The sequence below is a fragment of the Amblyomma mixtum genome, chromosome 3 (genome assembly GCF_055824585.1).
Source record: "Amblyomma mixtum isolate Tamu chromosome 3, ASM5582458v1, whole genome shotgun sequence".
NCBI classification, from domain to species: Eukaryota; Metazoa; Arthropoda; class Arachnida; order Ixodida; family Ixodidae; genus Amblyomma; species Amblyomma mixtum.
This window is the reverse complement of record NC_143014.1, coordinates 23,563,289-23,584,805: the sequence shown is the minus strand read 5'-3', so window position 1 is coordinate 23,584,805 and position 21,517 is coordinate 23,563,289. Positions and strand designations below refer to the sequence as shown.

The 21,517-nt window shown below is 47.6% G+C and overlaps 1 protein-coding gene across 1 annotated transcript in view; it reads right to left on the bottom strand.

The window, feature by feature from the left end:
- LOC149349435 (uncharacterized) overlaps positions 1-21,517 on the bottom strand; it is a 127,075-nt gene that overhangs the window by 53,788 nt on the left and 51,770 nt on the right. The window contains exons 2-3 of the mRNA XM_089576777.1: positions 19,463-19,532; positions 15,351-15,402 (exon numbers count right to left, since the gene is read on the bottom strand). Coding sequence (XP_089432903.1) covers positions 15,351-15,402; positions 19,463-19,516 — 106 coding nt within the window. The 5' untranslated portion in view covers positions 19,517-19,532. The remainder of the gene's footprint in view (positions 1-15,350; positions 15,403-19,462; positions 19,533-21,517) is intronic.

Genomic DNA, 21,517 nt, shown 5'->3' with positions numbered 1-21,517 from the left:
GGCTCGCTAGACGGCATCACGGCTGAACAAGCGTGCCGGGCCCTAGCGGCAAACGATTTGCAATCGAAGGCAAGCAGAGTGGGATCAACTAGGTTCAGCCTGGTTGAACCACAGCCACTTTTATTACGCGTGTGCTATTTGTGTGCTATTTGGTCGTATAGTCTAGCCGCTTCTTTTGCGCTCGGCAGCCAGTGCGAGTAATGAGAGTATCACTGTGACGGCTACACACTGCGCTTGGCCAGCCTGGCCGGATGACGGAGTGCGCCGGCAGTGTTGGCTCCTCGCTCGCATGGAGGCCTGTGCGACGAATTCGTGGTATCGCGCCGCGCATGATTTTTCGCCGCAAATTTCGCACTGAAACTTCGCGCCTTGCAGGTTGGCCCTAAGAAAGTTACCTTCTGCTACTGATGACGACAGCGAATAACCTAGCGTCACGTCTCAGTAGATGGGGATGGCGATGACTACGCATAGGTGATGGATTCCGAGATCGGGCACTAAGGCAGGGTTTGTAAACTTGCCTGAGCCCTGTCACATTGCCCAATCTTGGAGGCCATGTATAAGCATCATGAACGCTGTCGCACGAACGGGCCGTGTCGCGGCGCTGAACCGTTCACGCCGCCGAGACCGATCGGCGCAGCATGATGTGCGGCGTCACAGTAGACACTGCTTCTGAAACAGTAGTCAAGAAAACTACGGCGAGCTCTATTGGAAGTTCGCGCCAATTATTAGAAAACTATTCGAAAACATGCTCGATTCGTTTCGAATAATTTTCAATGCGTAATGTCTATTTAGTTCATCGAATCGAATTGCAGGATATTCGCAAGTTCCACAGATGCTGGCGCCGCACGGCGGCGAAAAGAGGAAACGCCACGACGGTGGTCGCTGGTAGCACAGTGTGTTTCCATGTGTGCCTTTGTGCCGTATTGCTTGCTCGTCGTGGTGTTCCCTGCTCTTTTTCTTGCAATCAACAGAAAATACCGGAGCAACCGCATGTGCAGTGTGCCACAGTGCACCAACGGGGCCGTTCACAACGAAATAAGCCTGCATTCATTTCCGCAGGACCCTCGTTTAAGAAAGATTTGACAGTGAAGCTGCGAATCGAGAAAGCTGACACGGGAAATGACAGTCTGCCGCGCGCATTTCGCAGAAGTAGATTTTTTCTGGAGCAGCACCGGCAAGAACTCAACTCGACCTCTTTGCGAGCATTTCAGCGCATGATATATGATGTTCGCCCTTTTGTACAGACGAGTTTCTGTGTGGAACAAGGGTAGCTTTACGTGTCAGTTTATTTTTACCACAAAGCAAAAATGATACTTTAGATGTGGTGGGAAGGTGGGAAAAAAGCTACAAATTAGTAGCTTGACTAGCCCCACCTCCCAATAACTGACAGCGGACGCTTTGACAGAGATGAGTAACATAGATTCACACAACAAATATCACAACTGCGATGCTAAGTTGTAAACAATAGATATCAAATGCAAACAACTCTATTACATAACAAATTGGAATAAACAGCGAAGTATTAGCAAGCATTATACAAAAATTGAATACAAGTCAAGTTTAGAAAGCGCACGCAATTTCTCTATTGTGAGGTTTTATTTGTTTAAAATCTGTGGAATGCTACACTGAACCATCTGAAATCCATAATTCGTGAAAGATCTTGGAACATGCCACAGTTCTGTGTGCCTCATTAAGCGTAAAGAAAGATGTGTTACTTTTCAAATTTCCCAATGTTGTCAGAGTATGTGTGCTTGTACGTGTTTCAGATTTAAGTGTTCACAGTAGCTTACCGTTACAAAAACCGGTGTTGAAATTCTGTGGAATTTTTGTGAAGTTGCCTCAATAAGCACTGTTTAAAAGGTGTGGAAATTCTGTGGCATTTTTGTTGATAAACGTTGAGCATGTGTTGAAAATTGTCCTATGTGTTTTAAGTTGAAATTCCGTTGTGGATTTTTGTGTTGATTTTCTGTTAATTATAGACTGAACACAAACTTAAAAGCAACATGTGGTTCAGGTGTTGACGTTCAGTTGTGCACGTTGGCAATCCGTCAAGTACGCTCTGTGCGCACACATACGTGACAGCGCAATGTGTTTCCGTGTGTGCTTTATTGCTTCCAGATAAACAGCAAGGAACAGTATTTCACACGAGGCTATAGCATGAACTAAGATTTCATAACTTTTCCGTCTTAAGCGCAATCTCGGCTTAACCCTTATATAGTCCTACCCAGGGGTGTCCGGATCTGCGCAGGTGGTGACCTGCAGATCAGCAAAGTTATGTCAATTATTACTATTAATATTTATTTATTTTATATGTAGTAGAAGTAATCGAGTTCACATGCAACGTTTTGTTAGTTGAAGAGCTTGATTCATTCATAAACAACAGTAATAAAGCACTGATCAAGCGCCCTTTTTTATGAACGCACATACGAATCCTCTGAAGTAGGTATGCCTGATAGAGCATATTGCACTTCTAGCACTTTTTTCTATGCAAGAAAATGACTTTGAGCTGTTTACGAGAATTTTAACAGGTGCTGCATGCGTTCTTAACATGTATAATGCGATACAGGACCAGCGCCACGCGTGTCGCTCGTACTGTCGTGTATGTTTCTCGTTTGTTCCCGTATTTCGCGCCGTTTTCTTTGTGCATGAATCAAGAGTAGCAGCTGATTTCTAGCATAGCATTACATTCTCCTGTCAGAACAGCTCATAAAGTCTCACACAGTGCCACGGATGGTTGCAAAGCACTTACTGTTGAACATTTTTCTGGTGGGTGTTCAAAAAAAACAACAACAGAAATCCAACAGAAATTATGCACCATATTTGTGGTGAGTTTTTGGCACAGAAATTCTGTTAAATGAGTGTTGTGTAAACTTAACACAAGTTCAAATTTCCATTTTCCATTGAATTTCTGTTGGCTCCACACATGCTCAACATTGCGTCAACAGAAATTCAGAGCTCATTTTTGTAAGGGTCATACAGGTCCTGTAATTTCACGATTTTGAGTTTAGTGAATAATGGAGATGTGTGGGAATCATAAGGCTGCTTTGAAATCACTCGTAGAGATTTTTTTAAAATTATTATTAGCTTATACATTGCCTTCATGGTGCCATTTCTCTAGACTAGAAGGCAGTAGCGCAAATTTGATTCAAACAGGGCGACATATACTAGGCGGTTTTGGTGGACCGGGAGAAAAAACATACGTTTCCTTAGCAGGCATAAAGCCTTCGAGAGTTTAGTGCGCAGGTAGTCAGTGCGATGGTCCCCAAGCATAAATTCATTAAATATTACCCCCAGGGATTTAGCATCAGGAGAGATTTCGTGAAACACTCGACGCGACGTACAGTATTAGTGTATGCTGCCGTGGATAAATGAAGCCACTTTTGCTGATGCAGTTTTTCTTGACATGTCATTGAACAGTGAGCAATGTGTTGCTATCTGGGACTGTGTCCTGTAGCGGGTTAGGTCGCGTTTGCTGTTGTGCACTGTCGTGAGGCAGGCAAAAGAGCATCTAGGTGACTACTTTTTGTGCAGTGTAGCATAACACCGTGTAATTCGGGCAGGGAACGCTGAAAACAAAATTGGCACACATATACAGTGAATATAACTCAAGAACAAACAGTTGTGACTAAATAGCATGTAAAATGATCAAAATAGTTGCAATAAAATGCAAATATCTGGCCGAATACAGCTTTTGCAGGCAATAGGTTCTATACTAACTAGCTGCTTGTGGGAAATAAAATTTAAATGCATGCGTATAAAGTAAGGGACTGAGCTGATTTTTGTACGGAAGAGTGTTGAAGGCTTGTATCTGTTGCATCTAAGATGACAGCAAAATACCTTTATTTCATGTATTTTCAAACCTTTTTACAAAGGCTTGGTTAAGAGCTGTCCAATTCACGTCATGCTTCACAGATCCACAAGCGTGGACGCCCGTTAAAAAGAGGCCGAAGAAGACTGCAGTCCCTGCACGGTGCTGACCACCGATGTGTTACAAAAGAGCATCGTTTCAAGAATAAATTTGCTTTATTACAAACTAGCAAAATTTCCGCTGCCTGGGAATGCATTTATTTTGCGTCATGCAGCCCTTTTGAGCGCAGTACTCGCGTCGTGCGCTGGGGACACTCGCATGCAACATTTAGACAAAGCGCGAATTACAGTTGCAAAAAACTATTTTTTTTTTCTGACATGGGGTCTCGAACTCGACGGCGAAAAGTAAAGATATTCCGCATACCTTGATGGAGCCGTACACAAACTTGATGCAGCATTTGTTGTACGTGAGATGTCTCTAAACAAAGCCCTTGCACGATCACGGATTCAGTCGTGCACGTTTTAATACCGCAGCAGGTTAGTGTCCAGCATCAGACATGGCAGTAGTTCTCGCAAGTCAGACAGCCGGAAAAACCGGACTGTCTGGTCAGCTGTGATACTCTGAAGTTTCCTCTTCGGAACGAAGGATCGCTTACAGTAGTTTGAACCCGTACGTCTTGAGACACGCTGGTTAGAGCGTACGGGCTTGAGTTGAACCCTTCACTTTGCAGTGAAACATGAACCACCTTTGCAGGCCGAGTGTTCGAAACTGGGTTTGCCCCCGAAAGGGCGCACCGGGGTTTGCGGAGCCTCCTCCAAGCGCACACCCCTGAGGAAGCCGGGTGCCGGGCCGGGGGTGGCTTGTACCCATTTTTACCGGTGGGTGTCCGGCGGTGGGTTTCGAACCAATCACCTCCCGCAGCCGAAGCGGACGCCCAGACCACTAGGCCACAACTGCACGAGGCGGATTTAGGGTTGTTTGACGGCGGAACGAATCACTGACCCGTCAACGCAACAGTGGTCCAGACCCTTTTTCTAAGCATCTCACCCTAGAAGAGCCGAGCACCAGGCCAGGGGAAATCTTGTACCCATTAAAGAAACCGAATGCGAGGAGGATGCTCTACCACAAGGCCACCGCTTAATGAAATTACAGTAATCAAGTTGCTTTCCTCGTAATTCGTAATGTAGTTCATTACCTTTCTGGGTTGGTAATTCAGTGATGTAATGACTCACTCTGGGCCAGTAATTTAATGGCAAAAGTAATCAGTTAATAGCGAAATTACTTTTGCTGAGTAATGAGTCCGTGCTCATCCTGGTATCGGCCATGCTTTGGCCTCGCGTTTGCAGGGTTGATCATCTACAAAGCAATAAAATCTAGCACTCCAGCGAAGCGGCGCACGCGGACGAGAGGCGATATGCGCGCAGGCATCAGCACCGCACACACAGACGCACCGCAGTGGAGAGCTCCGTGACCGTGACATGCCGTACTGCAACGACGCGCTGCGAGTGCTTCCCTATAGACTGCTTCATATATATTGTCACGTCGTCGCACTGGCAAGAAGTCTCGAATGACATCTGACAAACTTGGCTGTGAATTTTCGGGAAAACTAGCTGCTGTGGCCGGAACTCAAGGACAACACAGGCGTTTATTCCAATCAACGTGTCTCCTGAAGAGCATAATTGGCAGCTTGTTTGCACCTGGTGCATTTCTGGGAAGATGAGCGTGAGCAGGCAGTCGATCGATGCGCTACGGCAAGTTCTTCAAAATCAGGAGGATGGGATCGTATTGGGCGTTGAACGATGAATTTCTGATCGAAGAGTGATGCGACTAAGTTGACCTCATCCAGGTCAACAAAGCGGCTGTTTAATGGACTGGGGCTACCTTTCCTCAAAGAGGGGCGAATTTCCGACGCCCACTTTGAAGCTCAGTGGCGGTGCAAACAAAGCAATCGGAAAATTTGTAGGAACTATTAACAATGCGCAACTTTTAAAGCGTCTAAGCTAAAAAGTGATTTAAAAGTAATTTTCACTACTTTTTGAGAGCAATAATTTGTAATGTAACTGAATTACTTTTGCGAGATTTTCAGGAAATTAGTAATGTAATTTTATTAATTTTCAAAATTAATTTTGCCATCTATATCCAGCATTAAGAATCTCTTTGCTTTCTTACCAGGCACCGGGGATTCGTGTCTAAGCCGCTGCAGCATGCCGCTCATTACGTCGCCTAAATACAACGGCCGCTCAAATGACAGCGGCATCATTAAACGTACTCGTGTACTCGATGATCAAATGCACGGTGCACACACATACGCTAAAGACGATGGTGTCTTATCACTATCCCGGCAACCACATTGGATTTGTCTGCGTGCCACCATTAGACCGTAGAACTTGCGAACTCATCCGAAATTCGAAGACTTCGCGTATTAGCACACCCATAGTAAACAACTCTTCTTCCACCTTAACTATCTTTCTCTTTAAGTTAATGACGTTGCAATGTTACTCTTTCACTGTGCATGTTTGGCTTACTCCAGAGCCTAGTTTCCTACCTTCTTCATAATTACTCCGCGCTTTAGTGCTTCCTCAATCTGCTCCATGTTACAATTCCTCATATCACTTAATTGCGTTTTATTTCTCAACTTTTGTTAATTCTTCTAGCTCCGCCTTAAAAGTGATGTTTTTTCAATTTACACTAAACAGTACTTCAGCAGCTGTCAGGCTGCCATTATAGTTCCAGACCCTGTCTTCACAAGTGTTTCAAAGTATGTTTTGCTGCAGAAGACTCATATTTACCGTTCAACACACGAATACCGATGTTTCGCAGGAGTGAAGTGTTTTCATTTCCCCGTTGAACGTCTTGAGATCCATGAAGGAAGCCAGCAATCACCGAAACCAAAGGGGATGTCCTATTTGTTTTATTATTAATTTGAGCTGTTGATCAATTCGAGATTTTTAGTGTAATTATTTTATCGCCTGTCTCGAAGCGGCCTCCATGAGTAGCCCACAGTATGTCAGAAGATGGCCCAAACATTGCTGACACTTCTTCGCGCAGTGGGGAGAAGGAGGTTTGCAAAGAAGCATCTCCTGATTTGACCATCATTAACACTTTCAGGTGTCCCTTTTCGCACCATGAGGCTGAAAATTCGAGTTGCGTTTTGGTCCGATTGTTCAAGCGAAATTTACTTTTAACATAACTAATGTCTGACTGCGTTAACTGGAAACACAGACCGAGTCAGCTGGTGTAAACCGTTGATGGGATTAAATGTTGCATCACAGTCACATAACGCCGACTCACGAGCAGGTGGGACCAGCTTCCGAGTCTAAAGAACGTTGCCATTCTGCAGTACGAGCCGTGTAAAGGGCTTTTTAATATTCTGCCCGGGCAGCACGTCACGTTTGACCCCGTGCGTCCGCCATGGGTATGCATGGAGCAGCTCTTGCAACACCTCCTGTAGGAAATATGTGGGCAAGCCTAAAGTGGGCTTTGCAAAAGCAGCGAAGTTTGGGCCAGTTGGTATTGATCCATCCTGAAAAAACGTAGCAGCAAGAAAAAACGGGGACGAAATAGATACAGGTACGTAGACACAAGCAGCATACGTCCTGTCGTACTTGTGTCTATTTCGTCCCCGTTTTTTCGTGCTGCTACATTTTTTTTTAAAGTGGGCTTGCCAACATCGGACCCCAATCGGCCCCATATTAGGAGGACTACCCTGGCCCCCATTTCCACGGCCAACCTGCATCGACTCCTTCAGCAATGCGAGGACAGACTGACAGACCGACAAGAAGCCCAGTGGGCTGCTGCAGGGCCCACTTGCAAAACCAACGTAGACCGGCCCCAATTGGTTGCCTACACCGGTTCAAAAGAGGACCGGATGCTGACCCGAGCAGCAAAACCAGCACTGACTTCTAGGAGCCCATGTTGGAGACTGGCGGCGGCCCACATTTCATACTCCACATTGTGCTGCATGGGTTCTTTGGTGACCTTTCCTACCCCGTGGCTGCTCGACCCACCCGGTCTACCGAGGGCGTTCGTCGTCGCAGCGAACTGCTGAGTTTAGAAACCGGCTGACGCTATTGAAGCAGGCCCCGGCTTTCAATCGCGGGAACAGCGATGCTTGTCTTCTGTTCTGAAGCAACTGCCTCTCTTCGAAGTGAGGGTTAACAGCCCGCGGCCTTGATATCATCCGACCCGGTGTTTTGGAAAAAAAAAAAAAAAAGCGAGCATCATTTTCAGCCGATGCAGGCAGTCGATCCTCGAAAGGTGAAATAAAAAGGGTAGTTGGCAGGGTTACGCTGCGTCCGCAGTAAAATATCGTTGGACATGGCAACAAAACGAGAGAAGGACAGTAAACGAGCTGCCGCTTCATGTGCGGCATCCATTCGGCGTCACGCCTACTGGGTCACGCGAGGAAGCCTGCGCCCAGCAGCCGTCATTACGGAGGTGTGGCCAGCGGCCGCGATTCCCCTGCCGCTGCCCCTTCCGGGGAGAGGGAATGGCCGCGGATGGACCATGGCAGCTGCCGGCTGGCAAGGGCGGAAAAATATCCCGAGGCCATATTTACGCCGCTACGGATCTCTGGCATCGAGCGTGGAACGACCGGAATTGACTTCCAGCAAACGACATTGAGTGTGCAGCCACTAGCCGTTGATGTCAACTTTGAAAAGATGAAACTTTTTACTCGGCAGCGTTGGGCGAATCGCTATTATTGCCGCATATTTTCGCAGGTGAAACATCTCTGAAACAACCGTGCTTTAAAATCCTGCAATCCGTACGTACGTGCTGAAAAAATACGCAGCTAACTTGTTGGCCCTTCCTGAAAGCTGCAGTTACTAGCTACCAGAGTAATGTTTCCAACTGCTGGCATTATAGGCTTTGGTCCTTTCCAGTTTAAGAGAAAAAAGAACTGGTGTATCTGCTGAGGACATTTATGCTTTCTCGTCTGTTCTAACGGAGCTCGTAAAAGACGAAGAATTCGTATGCCTGGCTTTGCCCACATCTGGATAACAATGCAACCATTTTAAGGAAAAACATCAGGCCTATCGAGAGACTAACACCCCTGCCACACGGCAGCCATTCTGAAGGCCCTTGAACCGATAGTGTGTCGAGTCAAAGGCCAATGGGTGCTGCTACACGGGCGGCTCCGATGGCCACCGAGTGGTCTGTCGAGCCAACGGCGCATGCAGAGCGGACCCCTCGAGGGCCGCGGCGGCTGCAGCAGCGCGACATCAGAGCAGTGCCATCTCTAAGAAATGTGGGAACTTAAAATATACAGCTTATTTTGCAGAAGACAGGCCTGGTTACAAAACACTGCAACAGGCATAATACTACTGCTGCCAGCGATACGTATATATGAAAATAGATGAGAAATTACAAACGGAAGTACTGTTTGTGACAGTTGTTTTGCTTACAATCAACTCGCGTCAATCTAGGTTTCTCGCGGCCGCAGGCATTATCAAGAATTACCCAAAAAATTAATTATTTAAAATTTCTATTTTCCTCAGAGTTAAATCCTCAATGGTGCATTACAATAGTTATTCAAAAAGCATCGCGCCTTTGTGCAGAGGTCCAACTGCGAAATGAGTTTCGTCTGAACGGACCCTCTTTACTGGGTCTGAATTAGCAGCCGCGCAGCAGGCCTCCGCTACCGCGAACAGCATTCAAATGCTGTCGATGGAAGCTGGTGATTTACGAGGTTAGTGCTTTTTGGCTATACGCTAAAGAAACTCAGCGCTTGTCGCCAACATCGTCAACAGAGGCGCCTCTCACTGATTACAGCAGACATTGGCGTGCTCTTTACCGAGGCCCACGTAAGGAAGGTGCCACAACCGACTTGATTTCAGTTAGCTATAATGAAGTAGCAGAGGGCAGCCCGGCGTGATTCCGTCATGTTTCTAGGTGCATGTGCAGTGCAGTGATTGCAGTTGAGTGTGGAATGAATAGGGTAGTTTAAGAAATTAGCGAGCAAAAAAAGGTGGTATGGCATGGTATGAGAGCGAAGCTCTTTAATGAAAGGCAGAAAATTAAGGCGGCGTTGAAACAGCGCTAACAGGTGCGCTAGGTATGTGGCAGGAGTGGCCAAACGGACATATGCAAACAGCCGTAAAATACGATCATTTTAGTGAAGAGCCGCAATGTAAAGGAGGGCGTGGCAATAAAAAAAATTTTTGGAACAAAGCTGGTGGTAACAGATGCGGGGATACACATGAACCTCCTGCCTCATATGTTATGTGCGTGCCGTTCGGTAGGGAGGGCACTCACGCCGCCGCCGCTCCATTTCCCAGGTATTCCGAAGCCTGCTCCGGTTTCTTGCTCCGAAGCCTGCTCCGGTTCACCAGCGCCCGCTGCTAAGCCGTCGGAACTCTTACAATCTTTTCAACTGAATTTTTAATTTAGCTTTTATTCTTTTAAATCTCCCCGGGGATTGGTTCCCACCTGTACCACCATACGCCTCACGTGCACACCGCGCGCATCAGGCGGTTATGTCGGGTCTTTCTACTCCTCCCGCCTTCTACTCTTTGCATCCATCAACCCCTCTCCCTTCTCTGCCCCCCCCCCCCCCCCTCCCGAAACAACATCCGACGGCGTCTTCCCATCCCCTCACTTCTCCCCCTTCCCCTTTTCTTCTTTTATCCCCATCTCCCCTATCCCTGCAGCCTGGCGCAGTTGCGATGGTACCACTTATCTCGTTGAACAGTTACGTGCGCCAGTCGATTACCCTGTCCTTACCTAACCACATTCTCTCTCCGATCTCTCCCGAGGCTCGCGGGCATTTTGGCGGCAGCCGTGCACACGCACGGATCACACATCTGCCATGGAGACCGCTGCCGTCACCGTACCGCCCGGCATTGACTGCCGCGGGCCGTGAGCGAGGAGCCACGCGAGGTGAGCGGAACATTCTCCCCCACTTTTTCCCGTGCGTTCTCCCCATTTGTACTTTCTCACCTCCGTGCGCGAGCGGAACGCTCCCTCGCTACGACGGTTGGTTGCGTGTTGCTGCGTGTACTGCTCAGGAGCAATAAACGCTCTTCCGAGAAGAGGACTCATGTTAGTCCTCTTTGGCCCGAGCCCGCCGTGGTGGCGACTTACCGCACCGCGAGTTGGGGGTCTGCTCTGACTGTTAGGGCTGGCACGCTGGTGCTACAAGGCGACTACTGCTTCTAGCCTGTTGAGAATAACCCCCATGCAGCGATTGCTCAGTGCGCCTCCGCACGCGATGCCCCATTCGTGAAGCATGAAGTTCGGCTCAAATATCGCGGTTGCAGTACGGAGCACTTCAGTTTGATGTTCGTCCGCAAGTGTAGCACGATGTTTTGAAAGCAGCTGAAGCGGCGTCGTCTAGGCGAGATGGTGTCACTCGCAATGGCTGGATCGGTTGGGCCATAGAGGTAATATTTATAAACTATGAGCTGCACGCGCATCATTTCGTAGATTCTCCGCAGGATGGCGCCAACTAGCAACAGCTGCCTGCGTGCGCCTCTCTTCAAGAAACTAAGGGAAGCTGTCTTTAGAGGCAGAAGTGGTTGATGCCAGATACTTGCACCCGCGAGGAGCCGCAGTTCGGCCACCCTTGGTATATGGTATGGTAAGCGGAGTTTAACGTCGTCCCTATAAAGGTGCCCTACAACAGATTGAAGCGGACGGTGCGCTGCGCAACAAAGTTCCCTATAACCGGCACACCACAACTTCCCAGGGCAAATTTGTCTATGCGCGTCTTCGCTTCAGCAGAAGCACTGTCTCCAGAAGCGACTAGCTGCTTAAAAAATCCACTTCCTTTGTATGACTGACCGGACGCGTTCGAGCGAGCTAGACAAGCGTGCTGACGACATCACGACTAACAAAACTCAGTATGAGCATCTTTTCGTTTTAAATACTCTGGATAAACGCTTCAGGGCAGAAAAGAAGACAAACCACTCACTTGGTGGGGCAGAAGCTACTTTATACAAAAAAAAAAAGAAGAATTAAAGCAACATTCTTGTTTAAAGACCCTCTTGAATCGATTCTGAAGTGAAGACATGCATTAAAGTGTAAATACGCGTACTGTTGTGGGGGTAGTACTGAAGTATGAGTTGTAAAGGTTACAGGACCCTGTACGACATCCATTATGATTAACAAAAAATGCCAGCGCTGGCGGGACGCATAGCGGAGAACTTGAAATATGTCCTCGCTGTTTCTTCCGACTACTCCTTTGGACACTGCGCTTTGTACAAACGTCGTCGCAGTAGCCCTAGATGTTTAATTCGGTGCCCATATCACAGCCGCAGTGGCGGCCTCCCTCATAACCAAGTGGCATGAACCGCTGAGCGCGCGGTTACGAGTGCGCAGTCGCGTTCAGCTTGGCGGCTAGTATTTCTAGCGGCACCCGTGATGCTAGATGGGTACAGCTTCTTGGCTACTGACTGCGACGCAGCTGACAGGCTTAAATTAAATGAAAAATATCTTTACCATCAGTACATTTGCGGGGGTTCTTAGCTACGCTAACTCTCGATTCAGTTCGCTGTAGGGCCAATTATACTGCGTTGAACACTTTCGCTCCTCGATCCTCGCGTATCATGCAAAGCGAAGAGATTCTTGCGTTTGGCGCAATATGGCATCAATCAGCGCCGCTAAAGAACAACTGCTTCTTTGCATCGTAAACAAGGAACCCACTTACCGACATCAAACGCAGAGAGCAAGCGCTGTGTGGGCCTTAGCTACCGGACCTACAGCGTCTCTCTTCTGAAATGTGGGCGCACAACTGCAGCTGCGGCTCTTTCCGACATACTGTCCTGGGCATCTGAGCTGATCCTCACGAACCGATACCTTGTTTGTTGAGAAATCTACGGAGTGTTGTCTTGCCTTGTGTGCAGCACTTGACTGAGTGTGCGCCTGTTGTTTTGTTATAAAGAGACGGGATGGGTCACCGCTCTACCTAAAATGAAGCCACCTCTTCCGCACAGTAAAGAAGCTGCTGTCACAACAGAGAAAGAGACAGAACAATGTAATACCCCAGTCGAAAAGAACGACTGAATCATGCCCAAAATACGACAAAATGTGTTGTCCTTTTATCGTAGCGACAGATTTGTAGCCTTTTTCTGTCGCTACGAATTATAGAATGTTTGGTTGTTGATTCAAAAAAATTTATTGTTACTACTAGTTCAGGGCCAAAAATACTAGAGGAAATCTGCGTTGACGACTGGAAATGTGTTCTGTGGGTAATCTCCTGCTGGTTCTCACCGGATGCATTCCTTGCTAGAGGAGGCAACAACATGTTTTAAGTTACTCTCCCTTAAAATGGAAGTGAGGATGGGCATTTGGTCATTGCACCTCAGCCGGCTACCTGTTTATTTAATCACAAAACCAGACACATGGTTCACTGGATGGAGCAAATGGATATTCTTCTTTTTACTTTTTTACAGGTCACACGGGCACCGGAACCTGGGAAACCGCTGCTCGCCTGCTTTGAACGCGATGACACGGACTGGGCTCGTGAGCGTCGCAGATAAAGCCGCCTCTTCAGACAGCACCCGAGGCGGCTCGACGGCACAAATCGAGCTGACGTGTGCGTTGGCCCGAAAAGATATAGAATAAAATAAAACCCGCTGCTCCCGTCCAAGGAAACCCTGGTGGCCACAGCGCACATGAGCGAAAAGCTGGCTTACCCGAAACGGCACCTGTCGCCAGCAGCGCTGAGGTTTTGCTGGATAGCGCTTGTATTGCCCTTCCTCATGCCCGGATTTGTACTTTCCGCCTTCTTTTACAGGCAACGGTAAAAGCACGTTGGAGCGCGTCGTCTTCTCATATATCGGCATATAAACACTCTTCGATAAGCGTAATGTGAAAATATGTTAGCCTGGCAGTTGCTACTAAATTCATTCGCAAGTACAGCGACGAAGCCATTTTTCTTTCCGTTTGCGACAACACTGCCAGCTTGCTCATCGGGTGCTAAAGCAACGTGTCGCCTGCCGCTGGAAGCAAGTAAGCGAGCAAAAAGCCGCTTTTTATCACTGATGTTGGAAATGGTGATTTCGACGCGTACATACTACGCGCACGTAGGCTGCGTTTGCGCGTTCAGAGATGGCGGCATCGTATGACCTTTCCGACGGGCGAGGAGGATGTCGAAACGTACCCTCTCCGGGCTGTTGCAGACCGGTTGCGCTGCCGCTTCCACGTACCGCGCAGGGTGTGCACAACAGCCCAGCGAGCAATATGGCGGCGCCCATGGAGCCCTTATGGTAAAGGGCTCTAAGCTGTCCATTGTCCATTTCGCGCCCATTTGCTCCTCTGCCATGGGTCACTCACATACATCCTCGGCTTTCAAGCGTCTGCGGGAAGCGGCCCGGCCGTTGAGCGGTTGGCGACCGGACCTCGCCATTGGCCACATGTCGCAGCTAATGGCAACCAGTGGCCAGGTTGGTCGCCTGCTGTTGACAGAGCGCTGCGATGCATCTCACCATTGGCTGCATACCGTTTGAAAGGCGCGGGTATATCTGATGGCAGAAGACCATTTGGACGCGAAATGGACAATGGAAAATCGGTATACCTTATAAAGTACGGCCCCTGGATAATTCAACCGTTGAAAACTAAACCGTTTTTTTTTTCTTATGTGTACGTACACCGCAACCTCACTGATGCTCGTCTTCGCCAGGCAGGAAACGCTGGCAAAATGCGCCTATACACCGTTCCATCAAGGCACTGCCTGCAGCCGGGGTGTCTTCTTATGCGACCTGTGTATGCCTCTCGAGGTAGCTAATGGCAACGATATAGCTTCTCTTACCACAAAGAAGTGCGAGCTTTTTGTGGACTCAAGGCGCGAGACGACAAGTTTGGAAAATGAAGCGTCCAGCTTGGCAGTCCGCAGCTATTTCAAGTGTTTGCTCTTTCCCTTACCTTTTTTTGTGTACGTGCTATCTGAGTAAAACTGAGCAATTCAGGTTTACGACATAATACTTTGAAACGGCTGTCGGAAATGAGATCAGGGCGTAGACCTGTTGAAAAATGCGAGAACGATCTCGGGCTGCGCATTCAAAGCCTTTCAACGGCACATTCGGCAGAAGAGTGCTTCAACATCAACGGCCCAAGCAATTTCTTGTAGTGCACGAAAAGTGCCAAAACTAACATGTGGCAAGGACATACTCGGCTAAGTGGCTCACAATTTGTACTTGATTTCGTACAGACAGCTCGCGCCACAGCCGAACACGTAGAGGAACGGAGCGAGCGGTACCCCTGTGTAGATTGCACTTAAAATTCCTTCCTTGTGAACGCCAGTAGGCCCCTGGCACGCTGAATTGTCGTCTTACCCTGTGATGCACGTCGTTTCTCTGCCCCTACCGTTTGCTACCTGACTATGCGCTTCGAGCGTCGCTTGGGCCGTTAGGCTGCAAATCATATGATCACCACTGGTGTTGAGCGAAGCCAGTGCACTACCCATGGACTGACTATAGCGCGCTATTCGAGGATGCAGTTGCGCATCCCTTGCATTCGAGGGAGCGAAAAGTGTGACATATGTGGCCCAACTATACCAAAGTTTAGCTGGAGAAACACGGCAAACTTCTAGCAAGACCCTTACCTGGAGGCCGCATCGGAATCGTCACCCCGACGCCCCTGCACACGAACAGCACCTGCGAGGACACAAGACGGTGTCACACTGCTCGCATCCCACCCCGCGGCGCATCCCACCCCAGGCGGCCTTCCTTTCGCATCCGGCTCAAACGCCTTTCAGCCTTTCAGCTCAAACGACTTTCAGCTCTACCCTCTTCGGTTTCTTAAAGAAAAATCTGCGGCCGTTTATTGAACTTTCTAAAGCAGTTTCCCTCGATATATCTCGGGAAAAAAATTGCCCCGTGAAGTGACAGCCCTGTGAATTTTCCAGACGTGCAAAACTAGGCCTTTGCAAAAAATTTATAAACAAATTGTTATTTCTTTTTTGCACTCAAAGTTGTTTATGCACTCAAAGTTGTTTGCACTCAAAGTTGTTTTTAAATAATGTATAGGAGTTGTACTTTCGTATTATGTATCAAGAAATTTCGATAAAGCGTTTTTAGGGCTTTTTAAATTCGTTTTTTGAGCTCAAGGCGTTTCATTTTTGCAGTTTTAAAAATTTTAATCGGCACTCCCTAACATGTACTCTTTGTAAAAAAAAATGTTTAAACTAAAGTTAAGCGGAATAACGTTCAGAAAAAAAAAACGTCAAAAGTTCACATAAAGTGCGTCGTGCTGCGTATTCAGCCGAAAATTTCATACTGAAGTGCGCGTCGCAAAAATGCAAAATATAATTAAACTGGTAGTCCGTTTAATTTTAACTTCGCGTTGAAATTTGCATGGAGGTATTTTTTGTTTCAGACGAGAAAAAAATATTTGAAGTTGTGCGCCACAGCACTGGTGCCGGGCTGCCCCGCACAGTCACTTCACTGCACAACATAGCCTCGGCGCTGCCAAAACTGCTCGCCTTCCGCGCACTGGCGTGTTCAGGCGTTGCCCATTCGCTTTGAGCGAAGCCGGTATCATCGCTTCTCGCGTGCTGCGTTTACAAGACAAGCGATATGCGAAGATGATGACTGAGGGAGCCTCCGCGAATGCATGATCGCCTCAGGAGGACGGCGTTTTACCACCGCGACCTCTGCTTTTCCTTGTATCCCCCGGCCACTTGGCCGGAGCCGACGCACTTCGCAACACCTCCTAGTTGTGCAATTTCATCTTCTCCACGACATAACAGTTCCACAGAGAGCGCGCCGTTCCGTAATAAGGTACCTAACGTGCGGCTGAAGATGTTGAACCGAAAAAAAAAATTGTCAGCACCTTCACTAGAACCTTAGAACAACACACCGTAATGCAGTGGATGCATCCGTAGTTCAACAAAATACCTTATTCTATATTTGTGATCAGAAGTGTCGACATCACAAAACTACGCCGCCCGGCACAATGCGTCCACTCCGGCAGAGTGCCGGGTGGAAAGAAAAAGCAGAGGGTGGTGAGACGCCAGCTATCAGCGCTTATCACTGCTCTTACAAACACAGCACGCGAGAAGCGATGATGCACAAGAGCAGAGATAGAGTTTTGGAATCTGGATTTCGATCACGCCACGACAGAGAAGTCAGGGGATCGTTTCTGAATCATAAATTCAAAGTTGCCTCGTCAAACATAAATGAAAGCGTTGAAAAATTAACCTGCCATCTTAATACCATCCTTTCCGAGCCGCGTGATGGCGGTGCCTTCCTACAAGTGCATGATACGTTTCTGTAACACGCAATTCTATTTGCATTTGTTTATTCCCTTTAATAACAGCACAGTTCACGCCACTGCATGTCATTCTCTTTTCATCTGCGTTTTTTTATTCCTTTGTATAACTACGGCGTGATTCATACCGTACTGTGCTACGTTTGCATTTCGCCGCGTGGCATTGCTTTGTTGCCTTTTTTAACGTTCCACATTCGAAACAACTAAGAGAAAAATTGCTGACCTATAGTCACTACATGTAATCACTGTAATTTGTTTTGCGCCATTGTAATCTACATTGCTATTTCGCCACCTGCCTTCTTGGGGCTTACTTATGCTTTTTTTACTTTCTATGACGTACTGCAGATTTTGTAATGCGTCACCGAGCCATTACCACCAAGGTTTGAGTTCGCGCTCTTCTGGGATTGCACCCTCGTCCTCCGCATTGATAGATATCACCACCCAAATATATCACTGCTAGCCCTTTCACGCTTTGTGTGTGTGTGTGTACGTGTGTGCGTGCGTGTGCGTGCGTGCGCGTGCGTGCGCGTGTGTGTGTGTGGGTGTGTCTGTGCATGTGCGTGCGTGGGTGCGTGTGTGTGCGTACGTGTGCGTGTGTGTGTGCGTGTGTGTGTGCGTGTGTGTGTGCGTGTGTGCGTACGTTTGTGAGTGTGCGCGTGTGCATGCGTGTGTGTGTGTGTGTGCATGCGTGCGTGCGTGTGTGTGTGTGTGTGCGTGCGTGTGTGTGTGTGTGTGTGTGTGTGTGTGTGTGTGTGTGTGTGTGTGTGTGTGTGTGTGTGTGTGTGTGTGTGTGTGTGTGTGTGTGTGTAAATATATGGCAAACTGCCAACCGTCAGAGGCAGGTGGCAGTTCAGTTTTGCTCGGGAAGAGGAGCAACCTGCGTGCCACAAGCTCCACCGATGGCAGCACCTGCCACCGCAGGGCACTGCTCCGTTTTTGGTATGAGGACTGCCAGGGATGTATGTAAAGCAAACAATGATCCGAACGCCGGAACGTAAGTGCGGGTGCATGTAATTCGCGTTCGGCTTAAAGGGAAGCTGAAACGGTTTTTTGAGAATTCGAGGTTATTCAAGAATTCGAGTCTATCAACCTTCTAGATAAACCATGCAAAGTATTTTTGCACTAGCATTTAAAATGGTGACATAATCGTTGATTAAAACCGCGACGATGTTCAGGCTTCTCCTCACCACTTTGGAGTAGTGCGAGGAAACTCGGCAGTGACGTCATTATCGCCGAAACTACAGATGTCCGCTGCTTACGCCTGCATATACTGCTGTGCGTCGTCAGATAGCGCCAAACAATGCATTGTGAGCTTCACCTTCGATGGCGTCGGTTTTCTTCCATATTACAACCCTTTCTTCGCTGAAAACGTAGTGCTGTCATACGTGACGTCATTATCGGGGCCTCTGCTCGTCGCTGTGCACTTCAGAGAATCCTGAACGCCGACGACGACTTTATTCAGCGATTACGCCACCATTTCAAATGCTAGAGCAAAACGATTTGGCAGGCTTTACCAGCACATTTTGCACATTCGGCAACCTTAAACTCATAGAATTCTAAAACCGCTTCAGTTGCCCTTTAACTACGCAAATCGACCGTCATTTTTTTTTCCTAGAGGCCCCTTTTGACGGCACGTTGAAAAGCTCTCCACGCAGTTTTTTTTTTTTTTGCCGTCGGTTTGACCGTTTCAACGTAACATCAAGCAGGCCTATAGAAAGGTGCTTGAGAAGCGGTCGACTGGTTGAGTGGTCCAGCGGGAACTGCTTCATTTTATCCCCTAAGCACGTCGTGGCGGCAGCGATTTGAGGTTCGCACTGCTCGGACATAATGTGAAGTAAATTTGACGCTTAGTAACACTTAAGAAAAGCATGAGAATATGCGTTCTTCGAAGAGGAAAAAATAAGACTCAATTTTGTTCTTACTCTTGTTGCCCCGACGAACCCGACGCCATTATGTGGATATAAAGGCTTATCTTGCAAGAATTTAGCGCACAAGACGGGACGAGAAGAGAGACAAGAGCGCTCTTGTCGTCTCTCTTCTCGCGCTAAATTCTTTCAATGCAGAACCAACGAGCCAACTTCAGGCATTAAGACTGGGATTATTACACGAATTTTTCTAAAATTTCCAAATTCACAAAACAGTTTCCTGCAAAATATCTGAACAGCGCAGACAGACACGGGGAAACACTGTTTCTGTTCACATAATATACCCCCCCCCCCCCCCACTCCGTCCCAATTTCAGTCTTTATTCCGACCGACGTAGCTTGCTCTTACGAAAACAAATGGCGCCCATTTGAGTCTCCTATAGTGTTCCACGGTAATTAGACATGCCCTCTTCACAACGTCAAGACGCATGCAAAGGTAGAGGCATTGCATATGATTGGCCTTTAGGGTTGGAAGACATCTTTGCTTGAGAAGAGCCCGTGCAAGGCGGCCCATCACTCACCACGTATGCCTGCAGCAGAGTCAGTGTCTCAGCAGACTGCACGCTCCATTTCATCTTCAGATCTGGGTGCCTGCGCAGGGGAAACAAGAGGGCAGTCAGATCGCTTGCTCCGCCTGGTGCAGTGCTAGGCGTGCAAGTGCCTATGAATGACGCACGCCGCGAGGACCGAGCAAAGCGCGGCGCTTACTAAAGGAGACCTTGGGCCGTATTCTATAAACTGTCCTTTTCCGTTGTCCATTTCGCGGCCATTCGGTCCCCTATCATTGGTCACTCAGATATACAGTTGTGCTCCTTTTAAAACGACCACCGTTAATATGGACGTCTCCAATTCTGGACAGTCTTTCTGGGGCCCTAAATTTTCAATCTATTTTCGCCTCATTAATATGAAAACTCGCTGTCTGGACAGCAGACAGCGTTAAAATGTACGGAGCCGATTGGGACCCATGTATTGTTGTCCTGTTAACACGAACAATGATGACAACAAAATCGCGAGTGCCTCTACCATATGTTCCGACCCATTCATCTTAGTGCAGAACATCAGCAAAAGGAGGTGCGAAAGTGTAGATACCGTAGCAATGACCTTTTTGCGTGTTATTGGTTTCGTGCTTTTACAGTAGCAAGGTTCCCGGTCAACGCGCCTTACCATTTTCTCATTGCATGAATGGCTGGCGGAAAAATTCTCTGTGCGCGCTACATTGAAAAGTACATTCAGCAGTTGTCAGCCATTTTGTGAGTGAGTGAGTACATTTTGTGAGTGAGTACAGAGTTTTTGGGGTGTGAACAGCCGTAGTAGGAGATACTTCATCACACCAAAGGGCACCATCACGCATCTCATGGACCACTAGGCACATCAAATGTTCTGATAATGACGACCAGAATAATAAACCTAGAGCTTCCAAGATTGCGCGACGTCTTCTTCAATGCCCGCCGCTATGCAGGGAAGCAGTCTGTAATCATAGAGCGCTTTTTTCGGGATATATATATATATATATATATATATATATATATATATATATATATATATATATATATATATATATATATATATATATATATATATATATATATATATATATTTATATATATATATATATATATATATATATATATATATATTTATATATATATATATTTCATGATTCTTTATTACGAACGACTCACTTTGTGGATACTTTTGCTCGGGAATCAGGGTCCATACTAACGAGGCACGACTGTACCCGCGGATGGTTGGCGACCGGACCTTGCTATTGGCTGAAATTGAATGCACTACGCAGCCAATGGTGAGGTGCGTCGCAACGCTCGGTCAACAGCAGGCGACCAGACCTGACCCCTGGCTGCCATATGCAGCCAGTGGTGAGGTCCGGTCGGCAACCGTCCAATGGCCGCGTCGCTTTCCAGAGAAGCTTGAAAGCCGCGGGTATATCTGAGTGACCAATGACAGGGGACCGAATGGACCCGAAATGGCCAACTTGAAATGGACAGCTTGTGGAATACGGCCCTTGACACGCGAGCAAACTGCTTGTTACAAAGTGTTACGCTATGAGCGATCTACGGAGCGCTAGATGCAGGGCAATATGTGAGGCGCTTCAACAACAGCGGAATCACCTTCGCGACGATGAAGTGCGATATGTGAACTATGCCAAGTTGTCGAGTTGGGAAGCAAATGACCCTCGATGAGCAAACGTTTGCTGATTTCCGCTTTCTGGTGTAACCCAGAAACACATCAGCAGTACACGAGAGAATCACGTACAGGCGTAAATAGCCGCATTTATAGCACAGTGCTGCATTCTCCGCGTGTTTCACCCCAACAACTATGTTTGTCTATGAAGAAGCCAAGCACTCTGAGAGGTGTCTGCACCCAACACTTAAAGGGGTGGAGACACCAAATTTTGAAGCTATAAAAAGCCTGCTATGGGATTCCTATGTATGCAAGGGCAATCACAGCCAGGTGTCGGACACAACAAACGTTTAAAAAATATTTAAATTCGGTTCCAAAGATTACCTAAATGCACACTCTCATGATCTGGACCCATCCCTAGCGCCATCAAAGCTGAC